At 45.1% G+C, this 23063-nt stretch overlaps 1 protein-coding gene across 1 annotated transcript in view; it reads left to right on the top strand.

Annotated features, from left to right (window-relative positions):
• SLC5A1 (solute carrier family 5 member 1) overlaps positions 1–23063 on the top strand; it is a 41071-nt gene that overhangs the window by 15549 nt on the left and 2459 nt on the right. The window contains exons 3-14 of the mRNA XM_038373881.2: positions 1806–1910; positions 5421–5480; positions 5848–5952; positions 11211–11316; positions 11534–11614; positions 12491–12711; positions 13862–13997; positions 16376–16483; positions 17354–17504; positions 18141–18309; positions 19666–19881; positions 20859–20961. Of these exons, the coding sequence (XP_038229809.1) occupies positions 1806–1910; positions 5421–5480; positions 5848–5952; positions 11211–11316; positions 11534–11614; positions 12491–12711; positions 13862–13997; positions 16376–16483; positions 17354–17504; positions 18141–18309; positions 19666–19881; positions 20859–20961 (1561 nt within the window). The remainder of the gene's footprint in view (positions 1–1805; positions 1911–5420; positions 5481–5847; positions 5953–11210; positions 11317–11533; positions 11615–12490; positions 12712–13861; positions 13998–16375; positions 16484–17353; positions 17505–18140; positions 18310–19665; positions 19882–20858; positions 20962–23063) is intronic.

Genomic DNA, 23063 nt, shown 5'->3' on the forward strand with positions numbered 1-23063 from the left:
CAGAGAGGTTCAAGTGTTCTCCTACTGATTTTTAAATAAATTTCTAATAAATTTGTTAGTCTCTAAGGTGCCTCAAATACTCATGTTCTTTTGCGGATACAGACTAATACGGCTGCTACTCTGAAACTTGTTACAATTAGAGTAACCAGATAGCAAGTGTGAAAAATTGGGACAGGAGGTAGGGGGTATATAAGAGCCTATATAAGAAAAAGCCCCAAATATCGGGACTGTCCCTATAAAATCAGGACATCTGGTCACCCTAGTTACAATAGATATGTAAACTTATTCCAACTGACTATATAGTAGATGAGGAAAGTATGTTAATCACAGGAGCTCTATATATGTGTTGTAAAGCCCTTTGGGATCCTTTAACATGAATGGTCTAAATTAGATATAAGAGGTGATTATTATATTTAATTATCAAAGGGCAGTGGCAACTGGTCAGTACTCAGACCCCCTCTCTTATACACTTTTTCTTTCTTTCTTTCCTCTTTTTACAGTTTCTTTTTCTCTCTGTGTCTCTCCTAGATCTTGAAGAATCAATAGGAGTGGGGAAAAACACTTCACTGACCAACTTTTTTCATTTCTAATCACTGCAGCTCATGTGTACCCTCTGCTTGCAATATCCAAGCCAGTCTTTTTTCCCCCTTATTCAAGTGTCTGACCCCTAATACTTCAGTTCCTGACCTTGTAACTCATGGTTTGCTGTAAAAGTGGCAAAGAGTCCTGTGGCACCTTATAGACTAACAGACGTATTGGAGCATAAGTTTTCATGGGTGAGTCTATAAGGTGCCACAGGACTCTTTGCCGCTTTTACAGATCCAAACTAACACGGCTACCCCTCTGATGGTTTGCTGTGTTATACTGCCTCCAAAAGTCTCAGTACAGGGAAATGATGTTCACAGCTTCTCTCTCCATCTTCTCCTATTGTCTCTTTGAGTTGTTTGATGAAGAATGAGACTTTTTAGGTATGATCTCCCTCCTGTGAATTGCTGTTGTCTATTTTAAATACAGCGCTAACTTCTTTCTCTTTCTTTGGCATCTCTCCAGTCAGCAGTTGCTGTATTCTACCCATTACTCTCTCTCTGGGATCGATACAGAATGTTTACAGGTCTTAGATATCAACATGCCTCATTTGCAAATCCTTGATCAGCTGTCACTCACAAGTACTGCAGATGCCTTTGGGTGCAGTGCTGTACCTATGATAGCAGCGTCAGAATCTAATTCAGTTAACCTATTCCCCCCTTGGTGAAAGCAAACCAAGTATAAAAAGGGTGTTTCCCCCTGGAGATACAAGCCGGCCTTAATGGCTTTTAGATCTTAAATCCAAAGAGTAATATCTGACTTTCCTGGAGGAATCAGCCACTTGTCTTTGGAGCAGGTTAGACATATCACATCAGCCTTTTGCCCTAGCTGCCAGGGCCTCTGGCCTAGACCATTGGCTGCTCACTCTGGAATACATCACCCATGTGTTAGTTGGACAAGTTCTCCAAAGAGTCGTAATTCTGTATGGGTTCAGGTCACGTGCTCACCTCCAGTGGAAGAGGGAGTGTTACCATTTACCAGTTTCCCCTCTGGCTGAGTTATATGCAACATTCTGTTACATCCTCCTTGCTTGTAGGGATGATGGCTGCAATGTTGGGTTTTAAGGGGAGAAAATATTGGGGGATCTTCAAGGTTGTCGGGCACTCAGATCCCCAACTGATGATGCACAGGAAATCTGAAAACACTAAATAAGCATGGGTTTTTAAGATATTTGTCCTGAGCCCAGGATCTATGATCCATGTCTGTTCTTCTGTTTCCAGATTGGTGCCTCTCTGTTTGCCAGTAACATTGGTAGTGGGCACTTTGTGGGCTTGGCAGGCACAGGAGCAGCTGCAGGAATTGCCACCGGAGGATTCGAATGGAATGTAAGTGATACACATTTAAATAAAATTTTAACCTCAGGGGTATCCAAAGAGATCAGGTGAGTCCACATTGTCTAAAAATCCAGCTCAATCTAATGCTGTCAGAGCCCTCAGGGCTGGCGACTGGGAGAATCACCCACCACAAGAACACTTTGTGTCGATTCCCATTCCCCCAGCCTCTCTCACCACTCCCACCTGCAGTCCAGCCAGTGGGGAAAGAAAAGCCTGTTGCTATATTAGGAAACCATGATCTCCTCTGCATCATTTTTCTGGAAGCTTGGTGTGTAGGAGTTGGGGGAAGTTGTCATCATTTTTGCTTTCATCTCAGCAGTGAGGAATTCAATGTTGTCTTCACTCCTTTCTTCATCCAAAGAGCCCTTTTCTCCTTCTCTGTCTTCTCATTCCCTTCCCACTAAGATACAGCTGCGAAGGAGTTCAGAGGCTACCTTGTAATCCACCATCAGTGCTGTTCTATTCTCAGCCTGCTGGGGGCAGACCTTGTCTATAACCAAACACCTCACTTGATTAAAATGACTACAACTACTGCCTGGAATTGGTAGAAGGGTTTGGAAAAGGGTAAGATAATGTGCCCCCTTTCCTCAGTCAGTCTACCTGTAACCCTCCATGGATTCAGTATGTGCACCAGGAGGAGATGCAGGAGTTGCGGAATACCCCCTTTATGCTGTATTTCCCCTCTCAGATCAGCAGATCATAAGGTGCTATTTGCATCACATGTTATTGCTGCCCTGAACAGCACTAGCTTCTCCTCCATCAGTACTCCTTGGAGAGGAATTGGGGGCACCGCTCCTTGCAGAGCATTTTGCTGTTTACCTGGTGCTCTGAATGACCTGTCATGAGGAGGGAACATGGATGAGCACAGTCCTTGGGATCTAGCCCTGTGTTTTCCCTTGGATCCTTAGATGCTGGAAGAATTATTGGCCATGCCCCCAACTGTTGCACTCCATTGCAAGCCCCTCCTTAGGTTTTCTTAAAAATAGAATTGTGTTGGGTATAAAATAGGGCCCCATATTGTTTTGAACTTCTTTGTGCATGGGGAAGGGAGTAGAAGTTCACTTGAGAGAGATGCACACATTGGAATCAGTTAGTTTAGCTGTCACCTTTTATTATTTTATGCTGCCACTGCTGTAACAAATCCAGGCTCCATACCAAGACTACTGGACCTTCATGACATCTGAAGGGATAGAATCCAGATTCTCTTTCATAAGCACAGGACTCTACCACTTGAGCTCAAGGGGAGACTCTCCCTTAACTGACAGTAGTATGCAGCCTAAGACATGTGGTTGAATCATCTTGATTCTGTCCAGTAGAGGACAGTGATGCATGTGTATACATGTACATGCATGCACACACAAACCAACTAGTTAGCTTATTGCAATACTTACAACACAATGGAACTGATAAACATGCTAATATACACAGGAAAAATGCTGCTCTTGGATCCACACTGATTCTCTTACCAAAAGAAATACTAGACTTGATTCTGCTCTCATTTATACTAGCTTTCTGTCAGTGTAATTCCATTGACTTCAGTGCAGTTACTCTTGATTTACACCAGTGTAAGAGAGAGCAGAATTGGCCCCAATATCTCTAGCATATCCTGTGCTTGATATATGAGCAGAACTTCAGAGATGCAATAAAGAACTAGTGTGTGGATGAGAGATCTAGCATGCAGCTCTGAGAGCAGCATTTTGATCTGTATTTATCTGTTTGAATGTGCACAGCTCTGCATAAAACAAGTTGCTAATATTGTCAGAAAAATTATGATGTATGATCGACAACAAAATATCTGATGCACAGAATATACAGTATATAGAACAGCTGCGCTACCATACTTGACAATATATAGTTCCATACATGAGAATACAGTACATCTTTTATAATGCGCAAGGCCACCTCATAAGCAGCCTCAGCTAGAATGCTGTGTCCAGTTCTGGACTCCACATTCTAAGAAAGAGGTGGACAAACTGGAGAGAGTCCAGACGAAAGCAACTGATAACAGTCTCCAAATATGTTAAGGGCCATAATAAAGAGGACTGTGATCAATTTTTCTCCATGTCCACTGCAGCTAAGACTAGAAATAATGGGCTTAAATTGCAGCAAGGGAGATTTAGGTTAAATATTAGAAAAATCTTTCTAACTATAAGGATAGGCTTCCAAAGGAGGTTATTGAATCCCGGTCACTTTAAGAAAAGGTTTGACAAACACCTGTCAGGGATCGTGTAGGTATATTTAGTCCTGCCTTAGTGGAGGGAGCTGGCTGGGCTGGGCTTGAGGTCCCTTCCACCCCAACATTTCTATGATCCTATAACTGAACCCCACTGCAGAAGGCAGTCGGTTACACCTGCATTTTAGCTAAAGAAGTGGGTTAGTCTGGTTGGTGACAAGAATGTGGAAGTAAGCTCCACTCTCCAACACCTGGGGCTAGCAAAGCTAATCACTGATGAGACATGATCATAACACGCTTGGATTTGGGAATGGAATGTTTCCTGTATTGGTGGCTGCTTGGAGACTGGATTGAGGGACTAAGTAAAGGGGGCCGGTGAAGTGCTAGACTTTCTTAACATTTCCTGGTGGTAGCAATAGTCATCTATCACCATACAAAGGCTTCTGTGGGCTGCTGGTATTCTAGTCCCCATGTTGTCCAGACCTGCTCAGGGCAAGCCTAGGTGAAGCCCAGCCGCGTAGCCAGGTGGAGGAAACGGGGGAGCGATCCAAAAAAAAGGCGCCACCCGCTGCAGCGGCGCTCCAGTGGCAGGGCCTCACTCACTCCAGGTGTCTCCAGCAGCACCGACGGTCCCGCCGCCGCCGAGATGCCGCCAGAGACCCGGAGCGCCGCTGGGTGAGTAAAAGCGCCACAGCGGGTGGCGCCTTTTTTTTTTGGATCACTCCCCCTGTTCCCTCCACAGGGGAAGATTTAAAAGGCGCCAAGACATTGACAAGGTGCCACTTGTGCTCAGTGGGGGAGCAGCCGCTGCCCCGCTCCCCCACCCAGCTACGCTACTGGTGAAGCTGCGGTTAAAATGCCTGCATCTAGCATACACTAATGCTCTGGTGGTTGCTGCTGCTAGTGGAGCTGCCATGGGATACTGCAACAGAGGGAAGTTTTAAGACCAGCGTTAGACACACTACCAATGTAATTCCCCATGGACAGACATGGGGAAATGCTGAAGCAATGTTCTCTTTGATACTTCAATAAGTCTGCTGCAGTGGGGACTCTTCCTTGGGTGCTTCTGTTGGACACCTGGGATGAAATCCTAGTTGCATTCAACTGAATGGCAAAATTCCCATTGACTTCAATAAGGCCAAGATTTCACCCCTGGAGTTTCAACTGTAAAATGCTAGATAGGTAGAAAGAATGAGGCTGAGGTGCCTTCATAGCCACCATTTTACTCACTGCAATGTTTGTAGTTGGCATTCAGCCTGATATGTGGCCTTGGAAAGTGCTGGTGACATGACCAAAGGCTAATTCAGCTGTTCTTTCCTTGGTTACAGGCCCTGATAATTGTGGTGGTTCTTGGCTGGTTGTTTGTTCCCATCTACATCAAGGCCGGGGTATGTATGGACACTGGCTTATATCTCTTATGGTTCCCAGTTTTAATCTTTCTGTTTCATTTTGCTGTGTGTGGGTCTAATACCATCACAAAACCATTCTCAATGGGAAGAGAGATCTGGATGTGTCAGGCATTCTACATAAGTTACGTCTGTATATATTTAAACAACAAGGTCTCTTTGTCTTTGAGATCCCAACATGAGCAGCATTTGAATCTACCTTTCTGTGCTTCCTGGAGGCCCCTGCTCCTTGGCCTTCTTCATTTCTAGTGCACTTATCAGTGTGGTATCTGGGCGGCAGAGCTTGCTGATGAACTATGTTAGCTGTCTGTTGCTCGTAGTATGAATTCTTCTCCCTCTCCTTCTGCAGGTGGTGACGATGCCAGAATATCTCAAGAAGCGGTTTGGTGGCCAACGGATTCAGATATATCTGTCAGTCCTTTCTCTGCTCCTCTATATTTTCACCAAGATCTCGGTGAGTTAAGCTTTTCCAGTTCCTCTATTGTAAGTGAAGTTCCTATCTGTATTATTATTTTATGCTCACGTAAAATCTCTCTACATGTATGGTTCACTTCTCTCATTTGTTGACTGGACTCTATTTAGGTAGGTAAAAATCTGTTTCCATGTTGTCACTCTTCCGTCTAGCAGTGCTGATCATCAAATCAGCTCTACAGCTCTAGGTGTGCCTCTGCCTGTTGGATTATACCAGGGGACTCTTTCTCTAGATGGTGGTTATGATTTAGCTTTCTTTTTACAGGATTTTGTTTCCACATATGCTCCCCTCTGGAACAGGTCAGGCTGGCTGGAGCCTTGTACTACACACAGTATGTTCCACCTCAGGAGTCATTGATAGAAATTGAAGAGAAGGTTCCAAGCTATTAGCGTTAGTTCCCAGTTCTCTGCCTTTGTCCTCCAAGAGTAACTGTTACTGCTTCTTACCCAGGTACATTCACTCATCCATTTAGGCATTTAATTTTAGAGCTTCCTATGTATCATCTGGGCCCAAGGTCTCCTATTCTGACTCCTGAGCTAGATTCTCCTGCTGCAGAGTATGAGTAACTCTGTTTGGCTCCCGTAGGAGAAAAGAGGTCTTGGGTTTTTGGCCCCGCTTTCACAGTCATCCTTCCATCAGCTGAACATGCAGCTTGTTAGTATTCATGAAGCAAAAGTGAGAAACAAGAGAGGAAGGCAGATGGGGAGAAGAGACAGAGAGATGGAGTTAGAAAATACAGGAGTGAGAAAAGCAAGGGCAGGAAGGGAAGGCAGGAAAGAGTCTTTCTGTGGATCAGCTTTAGCTATGAAGTGTGGCTAATGAGGGCACTGCAGTAGTGAAGAGAGCTGTGATTTTCCTCCCCTTTTGAAACCATTAAATCTCCATCCAAGTCCAGAGGTCAGGCAGACCTGGCTCTGTTGTTTTCCTGCAGTTGCCATGGAAGTTTACTCTTTGCCCTCTGCATAAAAGCTGAGTGATAATAGTATAATTTATCCTAAAAGACCTGGCCTTTTGCTCCCATTCTCATGCTCTTATGATAACTGATTCTTATCAGGGTTACAAATTAAACAGGCTGGGACTATCAAGAACCTGCAAATTGGATTTTGCTTTCTGTTTATTTCAGTGAGGAGCTGTCAGCATAACTGTTTTTATACGCAGCTGTAATTGGAAATGCTGCATCCATTTCACAGGGGATGGTATTACTCCTTCAACACTAGCAGATGTGGCGTGAATCCATACAGATAAATGGTTCATCATTCTAATCCAAAACCTATATCTATATTTCTGTGTTATGTATGATCCAATCACTTGCTACCTATATGCCAGATTCACAAAAATAATTCCCTTTTTATGGGTAAATTTCCTCCCTGTGTCCAACTTACATATCGGTACTCTGCATTGGGGATTTCCATCAACTCAGCAGAGGGACCCTCCTCCCAAGTAAATGGAGTGGCTCCACTCACTCACAGTTATCATTACAGACCTGAAAATGAAGTAGCCCCTAATGTTCTTGCACCCTCAGTTTTCAGGGCGGAGCAGGGCAATAGCTGGTGGGTCTGTACAGCAACAGATCAATTAGTCCCAGTCTGGCTCTACCATACAATCATCCCACCTTGCCCACAAACAAAGCTGCACAAGTACTCACAGGGAGCCACTATGGAACTGGTTTCTGGCACTTGGATGTATTATCTCCTGCATAAGTTCCCCAAATCATGCCCCTCCTCCTGATACAGCAGAACCACTCTTCCTCTGTCTGTCTGACTCCTGGATAATTGTATGGCCTCTATTACTGTAGTATCTGAGTGCCTCACAATCTTTCACTGTATTGAATGCACCTAATGCTTCTGCTGCATTGTAGCCCTCTGCAGCTGTAGAAAAGGGGGCAGGATTTGTCGTAAAGAATGAACTGAAGGTTTGATTTACTTGTTGTGTTTCATTGAATACACTCCTATTCTTATTTGTTATGAAGCACTGTTAGTGTACAGTAGTGTGCACGACACCACCATCCGCTTGCTGATGAACTAAAGATGTGGCAGATACAATAGAGCACAAAAGAAAACAAACAGAAAGCTGTGATGCTTCATGGAATAGGTGGGTCTTTAGCATCTGCTTGGTGGAAGGAGAGCGTGAACGGTTCAAATTAATAATGTGTGAAGCATATGGTGTAACATGAAGTCTAGATTGGGTGAAGGAGACAGTTGAGAGAGAGGTAGAATGAAGGAGTTGGAGGAAATGAGAGGAGGAAGAGAGCTTTGAAGGTGCAGGATAGCATCTTGATCACTAAAGAGCCAAATCCTGTAGTACTGTAAATGGCATCTTATTCATTTATGCCTATGCCCCTGAGCTGTGTAACTGGGCAAAGCATGAACATTGAGATGCACCAGTGCAGTCATGTAAAAGTTGAAAGGAAGGTGTAAGTGAGGAGCAGGGGAAAGAAAAGGATCATGCCCTTCAGAGAAAAGGGGCATGTCTAGGCCAAAAGGATAAGATCATGTTCAGTGGTGTAAGAGGGGAAAGGCATTAAATTAACTTGCTGTAAGTTAGGGGATTGTTGATGGCTGGTATAGCTCAGGTGGAACAAAGTCATGGACCCAGCTAACCCAAAAGAATGGCCCATGTGCCCCAGAATAAGAGGGGCAGCGCAGTCCAAATGCCACTCCAATTATAGCTTGTCCAGTGGTGACCACGATGGAAATTCAGATGTGTTTGGTGCACAGCAAGGGTCCGGAAGGTATGCCTGCTGCAGTGTCAAGGAGCTATCTGGCCACAGGCAGTGCATCATGCTGCGTGGCCAAGTGCTCATCAGTCCAGCATGTCACCAGGAAAAGGATAGATACAGAAGGCCAGTGGATACCAGCTGTTGCACATAAGAGATTTTGTTTATGTAGATTCATCTGTTGTGCTATCTAGGCATCATTGCAGGTGGCATATGCGGGATGGCAAGCAAGCTGCACATGGCTCTGTGGGAATCTTTCACTCCAGGTGCCAGAGGCAGACACAGTGCTGCCCAGCAGCATGAACCAAAACATTCCAAGAGATTTCAGAGATCTGCATGCTGCTTCCCTGGCTGCTGCCTTAGCAGATACTCCCTGCCTTGCAGTTCCTAGGGCTTTTGTCATCCTGCTTTGAAAGGACAGCTTTTCTTATGCTTGCAAGCAAGTCGCACCTAACAATTTGACTCACAGTGCTGATGCAATTTATATTTGCGTCTCAGAAGGATCTTGCATTCATGGTGCCTGTCTTACATGCTGCTTCCTCACTTATGCCACATTGGGCAAAATCTCAAACACCATATGTAACGTGCCATATTGTATGTATTTTCCATGGTCGCTCTACTGTGTGAGCTGTGGGTTGGAGTTGCTAACCACTAGCACTTCTACCATTGCTGTCACCAGTGGTAGAAAAGGTGAGCAATTTTAAGAAGATCATGTAGTGTAGCAAGGCATTGGTGACCAGTAACAGACTAAGTTAAGACTAAGTATCTGGTGAAACAAGTAACTGGATGCTCCCCCATAGTCTGAAGGAATTAAAAACCTGAGTCTATGAATGCATTGCAAGTGTTCCTTGGAATTCTTTAGCTGTAATGGTAGTTGTAAAAGGACACTCATGTCATTTGTACCTTTGCCTAGTGGTTCCTGAATTAGGAGTGTGGAGTGATTTTTTTTTGTTTGTTTTTTGCATGGAGAAGATTCGGTACATTCGGAAATAGGATAAGGTTTTAATGGTATCCATAAAAGAGAGTTAATGGAATAACAAGGAAATATCAGTAGTAAATTAATGCAACTGGGAGGTAGAAGAGGTGAACTCGGAAGCTGATTAAGCAAATCCGAGGAGTTTATGTATTGCTCAGGATGTTATATAATTAACTAGGTTTTCTTGTGAGATCATTTTATGACCATTAATATTTCTAGCCAAGTAAACTAAGCTAATGCTAAAATTAAATGAACCTCAAGCTTTGGGGCATAATCTGATCCTCTGTGAGGTCAGGAAAGAATCCTCTCCCCCAGAGGGGCATAGTCTCACAGTTAGCCTGTGGAATTACACTCTACAAAATCCTGCATCTTAACCCCAGCCTCCATGGCTGCAGATGGCAAAGGCAGGGGCAGAATTTGTTGGTGGGACTGTGCATGTGAGCGAGCAGGGCTGGAGGATCTGCAGCTGCACAGGTCTCCTCCTTGCCCTGAAGGCAGGACGGGTGAAGGGGGATGAGGTGGTGACAGTCTCAAGGTGGAGTTTCCTCAGTGGCCTGGGGGAGAGGTTTTCTTCCTCCAGCATCTGCCCAGCTACTCAGGCTGAGTGCTGTGGAATGGATTTGCCCCTTTATATTTTTGCTTTAGTTCTCTTGTCTGTAAAATGCGGACGATGATACTCAGTTGCCTGGCTAATTGGGAAGTCATGAGGATATGTTACTTACTGATTGTAAAGAGCTTTAAAGGTAAAATGTGCTAAGTAGTGTTATGTACAGCATGGCACAATTAGCCAGATGCATGACTTTTATATTACCCTTCTCCTTGTGGCAGAATACTTGACTAGATGCGCTCCCTGTGTTCCTTGAATAAATGTTTGTCCTAAAGCCTAGTAGAGCTGAGGACTAAACATCCCTCTTAAGCCTTGTCTGCCCTGGGATTTTAGGGTGAGGTTTTCAAAAGCACCTAAGTGATTTAGGAGCACAAATTCATGAGATGACTTTTAATGGCATATATGCTCCTAAGGCATGTAGGCACTTTGGATAATCCCCCCTTAGCACTGGTGCAGCATGTTGCACTGTTGCACATTCCAACCCCAAATAGAGAGTTGATTTACACTGGTGAGGCATAATTTGGATTGGAATTGTTTACTCTGATTTCAAATTATGTCTACTTTAGGAGTTTGCATTGATGCAGCTGTGTTGGTAACTAAAATTCCAGGACTTACTCATGAACTTTGCTGAACTGTTTCTCCATACATAAATTCACAGGCCTGGAGAGGTGGGTAGCCAGATTTGGCTAGGAGGGAATCACTGACATATTTCTGGAAACTATTGTAAGAAGTGCAGAAACTAAGAAGTGAACTTCAAAAAGCAGCTGGCAGTTAAAATAAAGCAGGTCTGGGTGACCAAGGAGACAGGATCTGTCTTTATTTTGCATGTGCTTTTATTTTTGTGTGCAGAGCTTTGGGATGGGGAGGATATCAATAGATACTAATAGAAATGTTATTTTTATCTTAAGCATTCCCTAAACTGTCATCTTTCCTTTTATTAGGCAGATATATTCTCTGGAGCAATATTTATCCAAATAGCCATGGGGTTGAATCTTTATTTGGCCATAATCATACTGCTGGGTATTACTGCTCTTTACACGATCACAGGTGAGTTTGTGGAACAGATTGATAAATTAAAAACAAGTTAAAAGGGGATCCAGAAAGATGAAAATGGAAGTGGGGAGTAAATGGGAAGAAATGAGAGCATGAAAGGGGAGAGGTGTATGTGTGAGAGAGAGAGAGAGAGATGGAGGGCCAAGAAGAGGCCAATTCCCATGAAGGCATTAGCAGAGAGGCTCATGTAATGGCGTTTCTTTGCCTTTAGGTGGCCTTGCTGCTGTGATTTACACAGACACCTTACAGACCATCATCATGCTGGTGGGATCCTTTATTCTCACAGGATTTGGTATGTAAATTTGATGAACGAGAGCTGGAATGATCAGCTACAGCCCCCAGTGTCCTGTGGAAATGGATCCAGCATTGTGGAGTCCTGACAGGTTAATAGCTAAGGAACTCCCATTGCTTCATGTATTTGCCAGGGAAGGAGAAGAGCCACATTGCTAAGCCCTCCTGTCATCCTGATCAAGTTCTATAGTTGCCATAGGGATGTGATTCCAAGGCAAGAAGGGACCATTATGATCATCTCTTCTGACCTCCTGTATAATAGCCTATAGAACTCCCCAAAATAGGGGCTGTGTTACTGTGAATGGGAGACCAGGTGTCCATGAGATCATGTTGGTACTAAAATGCAGTCCATCCTGTGAAATGGAACCCTAGTATTTAGGGTTCAGGCTACATAATTAATCAAGAGGAAGTAGTAAAGCCCTGTGAGGCTGTAATTTCCTCCCCCTTGCCTTGTGGCTTCTCATTGGACTTCCTCTGTGTAAACTTTTCATTGAATGAAGCCGACCCCCTGCTTCACAATAAACAATATTTCAGATTGACTTAATCAGGTGGACTCTGCCTCTGGTCCTCACCGGGGTCAGGGAGCCTGGAGATATTATACCTGGCAAAGTGAAAGCTTGGATCTGGGGCATGGGAAGGACAGTGGAGTCTAACGGAATCTTTTAGAGCTCCATAGCGACCTGAGAAGGAAAGCCAGTGTGGCTCCTTGCTAATGAGTTTTCACAGCACATACTTTGATGTTTCTGACAATGTTGATCTCTATTGGGGCAGGTTTATCACATTGATAGCATGGAGTTTTCTCCTTGGATTCTTCAGCTCCATCAGGAATTTCAAGCGTCCAGTACCATGATCAGTGTCTTTAAATTCTGTTTTTCAGCATTTTCCAAAGTAGGAGGATATGAGTCCTTCATGGAGAAATATATGAAAGCAATTCCAAACAACATCTCATATGGAAACATTACCATTGACCCAAAATGCTACACCCCTCGGGCAGATTCTTTCCACATCTTCCGAGATCCGATCACTGGAGATCTGCCATGGCCGGGCCTTACCTTTGGCTTGAGCATCCTCGCTTTGTGGTACTGGTGCACGGATCAGGTAGTGTAAAGGCAACAACTGGGAAATTCAGAGCATTCTAAAATTTGCAGTGTAGTTGGATTGATCTCTCACCCCAACCCTGTGCCATAAAAATGGCTATTATCTCCTAAGAGGAAATTGTTTTTTTTCCCCCTCTATAGCTTTTAGATTCTCAGCCTCTCCTATGTTAAGTGAATAGGATGTGTATGTTCCTTTACTATTTTTTTTTCATGCCATTCGGGACATATGCTGTGTGTGTGATGTTTTTTTCCCTTTCTTGCGACACGCTGGATGAACATTTAGGGTCCAATTTTTTAAAAAATGGGCATCTTAATAAGACAGCTACATGCATATGACCTTTATCAATCTGGGTATAGACTTGGCTTCCCATACAGCCATATTAGGCATATCTACTCTGTCTATGTGGGCTGCTTGGGGGCAAGTGCAGTACCTGAGAAGTGCCAGAAAGCTAGTACTAAAGTGCCTCAAGACACCATTCCAGTTCCCCCCAAAATGCCACACCTTTTGGGAGTGTTCTGGCAGGACTGGAGCACTAGTGCTGCTTTAATCTCTTGCATAAAGAATGCTGGACAGTGCTCTGTGTATGTGTCTGTCCCCTCATCGGGTGCTATGGACTGTCCATGTGTTTTCCTTTCCTTTCCTTCCGTCTAGGTCAGTGGTCCATCCAGTCTCCAAAAATGATCAAATTGGGATGCTTCAGAGGAAGGAGACTGCACTACTGTAATTGTGCAGTATTATAAACCATGTGTGAGTTGCGGGGAATTCTTTAAGCCCCCAGCTGGTGATCAACCTATGCTCTGGAGCACAAGGATTGAGAGCCTTTATCATCTGTAACCTAGCTAGTTTAATAGTGTCTGCTGTTCTTATTCATATAAATGTCTAGTCCTTTTTGACTCTTAATAAGCGATTTGGTTCAATAATATCGTATGATGGAGATTCACAGGTTAAACATACATTAGACAGTATTTACTTTTAGCCATTTAAATGTGTTCTCAGGCCTTCAAATGCCCTTGTATTTTTCTAATTATGAGCAAGAGCAAAGAGTTCTCGCTGGAATACAGTTGAAACAGAGTCATTTTGCCTTGGTATGCCCAGCATCGTGTGTGGGTGACAAAGCTGGAGTCATTCACATCTACTGTCTCATTGACAGGTTATTGTTCAACGATGCCTCTCAGCCAAGAACATGTCCCATGTGAAGGCCGGCTGTGTCATGTGTGGGTACCTGAAGCTGCTGCCCATGTTTGTGATGGTGATGCCTGGGATGATCAGTCGGATTTTGTACACAGGTAAGACCTAGAACTGTAGCCCCCTCATTCTCTTCTCATTCCTCTTCCAGCCCACTCAGTTTTCTCTTTGCTGTCCCCCCCCCCAGCTCCTTCAGTCCCTCTCCTGACTCAGACCATGAAAACATACACAGACCAGCATTTCCCACAAAGAAGACACTGCTCTTTCTCCTTCCCCTGCTCAGGGCTCCCAGTGATGCTATCACTGTCCCTTGTAGGGACAGGAATCGAGGGGCAGGTCTTCACTACCCGCCGGATCGGTGGGTAGTGATCTATCTATCAGGGATCTTGACGCGATAAATCAATCCCTGAACGCACTCCCCGTTGACTCTGGAGCTCCAGCTTGCGAGAGGCGGAAGTGGAGTCGAGGGGGGAGCGGCAGCGGTCGACTTGCCGCTGTCCTCACGGCCAGGTAAGTCGACCTAAGATACGCCAACTTCAGCTACGCTATTCACATAGCTGAAGTTGTGTATCTTAGGTCAATCCCCGACTCACTGTAGACCAGGGCCTAGACTGTGTCTCCTCTTTGTTGGAATTTGTTACAGCATTCCCGCTCTGACTGGGGGGGGGGAACACTCCTGTCTGTGACTGACGTTTTGTGGGGCAGAGGGAGTTGTGCCTGGATCCCAGAGAGGAGTGTTTCCAACTCATAGAAATGCCTGTGATTTGCATGCTGCCTAAGTTCAGTATGGGTGCAGTGCCAGTTGTCCTTTCCCCTCACACTGAGTTGTGTGTACAACCAGGGGTGGCAGGTTTGTAGAAATTTTGGTGGTGCCTCGAACCTGCCCCCCCCAAACTCCACCCTCCTCCCCCGCCTAAGGCTCTGGAAGGGAGTTTGGGTGCTGGGTGCAGGCTCTGGGCTGGAGCAGGGGGTGGGGGCGCAGGAGGAGGTGAGGGGTGCAGGCTCTGGGATGGAGTTTGGGTGTAGGCTCTGAACTGGGACAAGGGGTGGGGGTACAGGAGGGGGTGAAGGGTGCAGGCTCTGGGAGGCAGTGTAGAGGGCTGGGGTGCAGGCTCTGGGATGGAGTTTGGGTGTAGGCTCTGGCAGGGAGTTTGGGGGTGGAAAGGGGTGCAGAGAGAGGGGGTGCAGGCTCTGGGATGGAGTTTAGGGGTGAGGGGGTGCGGAGGGAGGGAGTGCGGGGGTGAGGGCTGTGGGGTGGGGCTAGGGATGAGGGGTTTGGGAGGATGCTCAGGGCTAGGGCAGAGGGTTGGGGTGTGTGGTGGGGCTGGGGATAAAGAGTTCATGATGCAGGAGGGGGCTCAGAGCTGGGGCAGAGAGTTAGGATGTGGGGGGATGTGGGCTCTGGCTGGGGCTGAGGGGTTTGGGGTGTGGGGGAGGCTCAGAGCCGGGGCAGAGGGTTGGCGTGTAGTGGGGTGAGGGCTTTGGCTGGGGGGGGCAAGCTCTGGGGTGGGGCAGGACTGGGGATGAGTTTGGGGTGCAGGCAGGCTGCCCCGGGATGGGGCCAGAGAGGAGGACTCCCCCCAACCCTCTCCCTGCTGGCAGCAGTGAGCTCTGGGGGAGAGCCCCCCCCGGCAGCACACTCACCCCACACCACTGTCACTGCACGTGCTCCTAGGGCCCCTCTCAGGTCCAGGAAGCCCCCTTGCCGCCCCTGCATTGGGGCCGGTGGGGGGGGGCTGCCATCACATGTGCGCCACTTTCTCTGCTGCCGCCCTCACTGTAGCCTCACTTGGGGGTGAGCGATGGGGCTGCCCCTTGCCCAGCATGGGGCAGGAGCGGTGACTGCGGGCGGGGGGGCCCCTGTGCTGGTGGAGGGTCCCGTCAGAAAAGGGAAGGGTCTGAGGAGGAAGGGCAGCCTGCCCTGCCACTAGTGGATGGGGGGAACTAGGACCCTGCAGTGGCAGTTGATGCAGGGAGGCAGCATGGAGCTGCAGGGGAGAGACAGGGACACTGTGCTCCAAGACTGGGGGAGGTGCGAAGGGGCAGCAGGTGGGGCTGGGAGAGAGACCCGGCCCCAAACATTGGTGGAGCTGGGCCCCCAGGCCCTGAATATTGCTGGAGCCCGGGCACCATGAGCCCATATAACTTACCACCTATGTGTACAACAGCAGGCGGGAGAGCAGGTGACTCTGAGCAGGAGAGGGCCTTTCAGGGCACACGCTAACCTTGCCCTGGCCTCCTCTGCAGCTCTGTGGATGCAGTTTTAGTGGCTTGACCTCAGCACCATCATCACCATTCCTGGGCTAGGAAAGAGATGATGCAGGAATGGAATTCCTTCCCACAGCTGCGGAGTCAAGGGTGATACCAGGCAAATAAATCCAGTGGTTCAGCATGGAGATGGGTTTGGGAAGTTCTCTTGATTTTTGGGCAACTTGCTGCTATGACTCCAGGTAACCCTGTCTTGTTATCTTTTTCTTAGATATAGTGGCTTGTGTTGTGCCTTCAGAATGTGAGAACCACTGTGGCACCAAAGTTGGCTGTTCAAATATTGCTTATCCAAAAATGGTGGTGGACCTTATGCCGAATGGTAAGATGCTGGCTGTGATCGAGTTTTTGTGGGAAAGACATGGATGATGGATTAATAGAAGCTGGTTGTTGAGGGGGAGAGATGTCTCAGGGCTGGAATTCGGCTACCAGAACTGGGGACCTGCATTGTCATTTAGTCGATTTGACATCACTCGTTTCTTGAGTTATCAGGGCTCAGCTATCATAGGCCCTAGATCATTCCAATACACAGTTTATTCCTGTACATGCCGTGCATTATGATCAGTGTGACCATAGATGCCAGATGGTTACAAACTAGCCATGACAATGTTACTTATTTGCAAACATGAGGCAGTAAGATGCTGCTGGCATTAGCCTAGTGTGAGAAATAAATCTGGCCTACAGTTGCCAGTTATTAAGAGGCAGCCTCTGCAGGATCTCTGTGTTGAGGGATGTACTTGCAGTTCCTCCGCTAAACTCACTGGGCTGGGAAGAGAAAGTGCAGCCCTCCTGAGCTTATTCCTGGGTGGTGTTCTTTCTCTCTCAGTGACCCAGAGTCCAATCAGGCAGTATAAACCACAAGAGTGTGTTTTTGTGCGGGGTGTCTCTGACCCCGGATGTTGTACACAAAGGACTCCTATCTGAGTAAATACACACAGGCATTATCCATCTCCTACTAGCCCAGCCTGGGTATTATGTGGTATTGTAAATGTTGTGCTTCCTGACCTAGAAGGGACCATTCTGCTTATGTCCCAGTAGGGTACCATGAAGTTGTCATAACCTGGGCATACTTCATTTATTAACAGATAGCTGGGTTGGGGAGGTCAGACCATGCACTCAAAGAGAAGTCACTTATGGAGCTTTCCCAGTGACTGATCCTCCCCAGCTCAGGTGGTGTCTCTCTGTGTTTCAGGTTTGCGAGGTCTGATGTTGTCAGTCATGTTGGCCTCTCTCATGAGCTCCCTGACTTCCATTTTTAATAGTGCTAGCACTCTGTTCACCATGGACATCTACACCAAAATACGAACCCGGGCATCTGAGAGAGAGCTCATGCTGGCTGGAAGGTAAGTGTTACTGCGCCCCTTCCCAGCATTAGGAACCTAATTAAATATTGGAGCCATCACAAACTGCCCTTTAAGTGCCTTGATGAACAACCTTTCACTGAATGCATGTGACGAAGCAGTGACCTCTTGTGGCCTGACAGTTTAATCCCATGTGTGTCTTTCTCGATATTCTGTGGGGTAGTTTCCAGCCATCTTTCTTAATTAAAGATTAATCGGAGGTGGCTATTCCCTACAAATACCCCAGGGAATCTATTTAAATTTCATTCCAAGATGCCAGTTATACAAAGCTACAGCATATTCACTAGCTATGCTGCAGATTTCTCTTTTATTCATCTCTCTCTGCTGTTTTATTGATTGCTGTATTTATAGGTGATTTCTTATTATAGGTGATTTATTATTTTGATAGCAGAGTTCTCATTTTGGATTGGCTGAGGGATCTGATGAGATCTCATTGCTGGTTGCTTTTGCCCCCCCAGTGCTGATGGTTAATTACTGTTATTTTTGCTCATGTTTTAATGCTGGTTGAATAACACAATGAATTGTTAAATTGTTGATTGGTTCATTGTGATATCTGTATTTCTGTTTGATGTTTATAAATAAGTGGCTAACAGATTTTTTTATTGATTGTATTTATAGGTTATTTATCTTAGCTTTAATTGGTATCAGCATTGCTTGGGTTCCTGTGGTGCAGTCAGCTCAAAGTGGGCAGCTCTTTGATTATATACAGTCTATCACCAGCTACCTGGGTCCACCCATTGCTGCTGTCTTCCTGCTTGCTATCTTCTGTAAGAGGGTCAATGAGGAGGTGAGTACAGGCTAGGAGAAGAGCTCTGTGTGCAAAAGTTCATAAAAGACATTCATCTGTACACTGGGACAAGTGCCCTTCCTTGTTTCTCAATTTCTTTGATTCTCAATTTCTTTGAGGCTATTCCCACTACAGCCCAGTGCCTGAGGGGAATTGTAAATATTGTGTAATGCTTGAGGGGCTCTTAGTTCAGTTGAGGAATCCTCATACTCCCCTTCCACCACATATATGTAAATGTGCATGGGCTTTTTTGGACTTTATTGGCTCCTAGACAGTTGTGAAGCTGGAACCACCTACTCTTTCACTGTGACTTATGCTGAAGGGATGATTTTTGGGAAACACTGCTTTAATGCAACCTTCTAGGTTTTCTGTGGGTTCTGTAGGCTTCAACAAAGAAGGAGAAAGTCCTGTGGTTAAGCTGCTGGCCTGGAACTCATGAGATCTTGGTTCTATTCCCAGCTGTGCCACAGACTCCCTGTGAGAACATAGGCAGGTCACTGAGGCTTGAATTTCAGGCATGCTGAGCACTCAGAATAACTCCCTCAGAAGTCAGTGGGAACAGTGTGCTGAGCACCTCTGAAAATCACTCCAATCATAGATCTGTAGCTCCATTTCCCCACATGTAATACTGAGGATAGTGTTTCCCTATGGTCCGCATGAGGATAAATTAATTAATGTTTGTTAGGTGCACAGATGCGATGGTGAAGATAGCCAATAGATAAACAAAATAACACTGTTTCCAGGTGCTTTCTAGTTACTTTGACTCCTTTCTCTGGAGATTGGTGGATATACTAATAGTAGTAGTAGTGGATATTTCCTAAGCAGGAATGTTCCATTTCCAGTCACTGCTTGGTTGAATCTCATGTAATGGATCAAATCCTGAGGTTGTGAGTAAAAATGGATTAAGAACTAGTAAGATCCTCAGCATTTGGTCCAAAGCACACTCCTAATTAGAATAAATACTGAGATCAAGTAAAAGCAGAAGAAATTTGAAGCAGTGCCTGGATCAAAGTCCCATTTTTATTAGTATCTTCCAGATTAGACTTTTCGGAAAGATTCTTATTTCTACAATAAACTGAGTGTCTCATCTTGTCTTAGTCCAATATATTTCTGTGATTTTCTGACAATTTAACAATAATAGTCACAAAATAAAATTTGTTCAAAGTAGAAAATTTCCAGCAGGATTTTTAATTCTGTACCATTAGTTGTCTCCTTTTTAGCCTCTGGGCCAAATTCTGCTTTAAATGGCTGCAACTTGACTAAAGTCAGAGGGCTACATCTGATTACTCCAGGAGCAATGTATTTACATATCCACAACAGCTTTCTGATAAATCTGCCTGTCACTTTCTTTTGAAGGGTGCCTTCTGGGGCTTGGTCATTGGGCTGGTCATTGGGCTGGTTCGAATGATTGCAGAGTTTGCCTATGGAACTGGAAGCTGTGTAAACCCCAGCAACTGTCCAAAGATCATTTGTGGAATTCACTACCTGTACTTCGCTATAATCCTTTTTGGGTGCTGCATCATCATCATCCTGGGCATATCATTGATAACTAAACCCATTCCTGATGTACATGTGAGTATCATTGCCTCTCTTGCTCTTTCACTTGCTCTCCTGCTCCCCGAGATACGGGAGATCTATGAAACCAGTCACTTTAATTTACACCGAAAATAGCATTAAGTATATTCTACCCTTGAATTTTACATTATACAAATTACAAATTATATAGGATCCTCCCAGTTAACTGAGTTCAGAGAGAAGTTTTGCATCTTCCTCAGATTATTCCTCAGATATCTCCGGAAATGGAGCACACTCTGCTAGGAAAACCAATGCTCTGGAGAGTACTCTGTAACTAGCAACACCTTGGAGACATTATATAAAGTGGAACCGCAGTGTTACGAACACTAGAGTTATGCATTGACCAGTCAACTACACACTTCATTTGGAACTGGAAGTATGCGATATGGCAGCAACAAAGACAGACACACAGACAGACAGACAGACACACACAGCAAATACAGTACAGTACTGTATTCAGTGTAAACTACTTAAAAAAAAGTAAAAAAAAATTGACAAAATAAGGAAACTTTCTTTGCTTGTTTCATTTAAATTAAGATGGTTAAAAGCAGCATTTTTTTTCTGTGTAGTGAAGTTTCAAAGTTGTATTAAGTCAATGTTCATTTGTAAACTTTTTAAATAACAACCCTAACGTTTTGTTCAGAATTACAAACATTTCAGAGGTGTTCGTAACGCTGAGGCTCTACTGTAGTGCAAAAATATGCAATAAGAAGGGAATTTGATTTCTGACACACACACAATAGATGGTGCATTTTGTGTGTTGTAGCAAAGACTTAAGGGATGAAGGTGTTAAGAAAGGGAAAGAGGAATAATCTCCTACACTATCTGTCCCCCGTCTTACGAGATCCTTGCTAATCCCTGAATATTATTTAGCAAACATTCATGAGACCCCCAAATCCTCTACTGATCTCAATGTGCTGGTCTCAGCATTCTAAGGCTTGCAGCTTTGTAAACTCAATTTTGTTTAATGGCAGCTTTACCGCTTGTGCTGGTCTCTGCGGAACAACAAGGAGGAACGTATTGACCTGGATGCAAACGAGAAGATTGAGGAACCTGAGAGCAATGATGATGTATCAGGTGATTTCTGAATAACATTCTCTTTTAAGATCTGTGGAAGCCATCAGTGTATTTGAGGTTCCCAACTTTATTCCTGAAGAAACAGTGAAAGTACCCTGTACTCTCATGAAAACTCAGATGCTAAAGGGCTAGTAGGCAGAGTTAATGCACAAATTTTTAACCACTGTCCATTAACTGGGTCTAGTGTAGATTGTGAGTCAAATTAATTACAAGATGACAATCTAGTTCCAGTTGATTTTTGTGCACAGCACAAAAGCCTTCATGTAATTAGGTGAGAAGCCCAGGGCTAGAACAAAATGGGGTGGTACGGCTCAGGAGTGATGTGGTTGCAAGAGTTGTGTGTGGGCCTTACACTTTAAAGGGCAGAATGAAGATGCATTTGGAAGTGGTGTGTAGGGGGGTAGGTTTTGGAACAGCTAACATGGTGTGCACAGTAGGGTGAAGGTGTTTTGCCAGAACTGCATTGGGAAATTTACACAAAACTCTGCCTGTCTCCCTGCTCTGACACAAAGCTCACTTCCACAAGGTTGAAAGCATCAGTGAATTCAGCCATTTAATAAAAAAGAGAAATAATACAAAAAACATTTGAATAAGCAGATGTAAACCCTGCACAAATCAATGACCTACTTCTCAATCTCAGGCTGAAGAGACATGGCTGGTGTCTCTATCCTCTAAAGCCTGTGCACACCATGTAAGCAGGGCAAAGTTGCCTTAAATCAGCCAGAGATAGCTGGTGGAGAATCCCCCCAGTAGGGGATCTTTCTGCAAGCGGAAAGTTGGAGCTGCCTCCTACACAGCTGCCCTCCCTAACCTTACCCCATGTAAGGGAGAGAGGGAGCAAGTTGGAGAAAAGGGAAGGAGAGTGGATGCGGCAGAGTGGATCTTTGCTGTGCCAGATAGTTCTCTGTTGTAAATTAGGGCTATCCTTGTGCAGCCTTGACCCAGGGTGCCCCAAATGGCTCCCTGTGGCCCCTTCCTCTCTCCCCACTCCAAAGCAGCACAAAGCATAAGGAGATGTAGTTAGACAGGGCCAGGAGGTGAAGATCTGGCCCATTACTCTGTACCCAACACTTTTCAATCCTGTATGTTTAAGTATTTATAATGTGCTTGAATCAACTTAGTGATTTCTAGCATTTGTGAGCTACCATTATTTTCAGCTATATCACTGCAAACTGAGAACAAACAATTAGTGAACTGGAAAGCACAGGGGTTTGTAGGGTTCAAAATTATTAGCAATAGCTACAGAGCAATTTGGTGATCATAAATCACTCATTTTGCATGTCTGCTGTGGAATCATAATGTTCATCTGATCCTACAGCCCCTATCTCTCCTTAAGCATTTTTCATCATTAAGACCACAAATTGGAGCTGTTATTTCACTTACGAGAGGCTCTAAAGCAGGGCTTCTCACAACAAATTTTTTGGTGGCCTCAGAGTGCAGCTACCAACTCTTGCTGGTGGCTGTGCTGACATTTTTTCCTAAAATACTTAATTAACTTTAGGAAAAACAAATAAATATGCACAAATACATGTCCAAATCATTGCATTTTATTTTTGTAGAGTTTTATTCCAGACTCAGTAATAAAAATAATTTACAGTTGTCTGTATTCTTTACTGGACCTAAACAGAATTGAAACACAAATAAGGCGCTTTGCGTGTTCTTGTCTTTTTGTTGTTGTTTGTTGTTTCTTTTGCTTTTTTTGGTTGCGCTTTTTTCCCCCCCTAAGACTTGCTAGCTGGTAAGTCTTCTGCTGTGAAAAGTGGTATTTGTATGTTTGTTAATATCACTTTTCACAGCACTTACTCAGCTCCAGCAAGCCCTGGGACAAATTAAGTCCTGGATGGGGAGGGAGGCCCAGAGATGATGGTGGGAGTGGTGAGCCTGGTTCCGGAGACTGGAACCAGAGCCTGCCACCGTGTGGATGGAGCATGAAGCCTGCCTCCCTTACCCCAGGGAAAGTGGGGAATTCACCAGCTACCTGCACCTCCAGCATTTGTGTCTCTGGGGGTTGTGGGGGCAGCAGCCCTGGGAGAGCGGCCACTGCTTTGTGCCTCCCCACCATCACAGCACAGGAGGCTGCGGCTGCAAGAAAAGGCTCTGGT

This window comes from Dermochelys coriacea, chromosome 15 (genome assembly GCF_009764565.3).
Source record: "Dermochelys coriacea isolate rDerCor1 chromosome 15, rDerCor1.pri.v4, whole genome shotgun sequence".
In the NCBI taxonomy this organism is placed as follows: Eukaryota; Metazoa; Chordata; order Testudines; family Dermochelyidae; genus Dermochelys; species Dermochelys coriacea.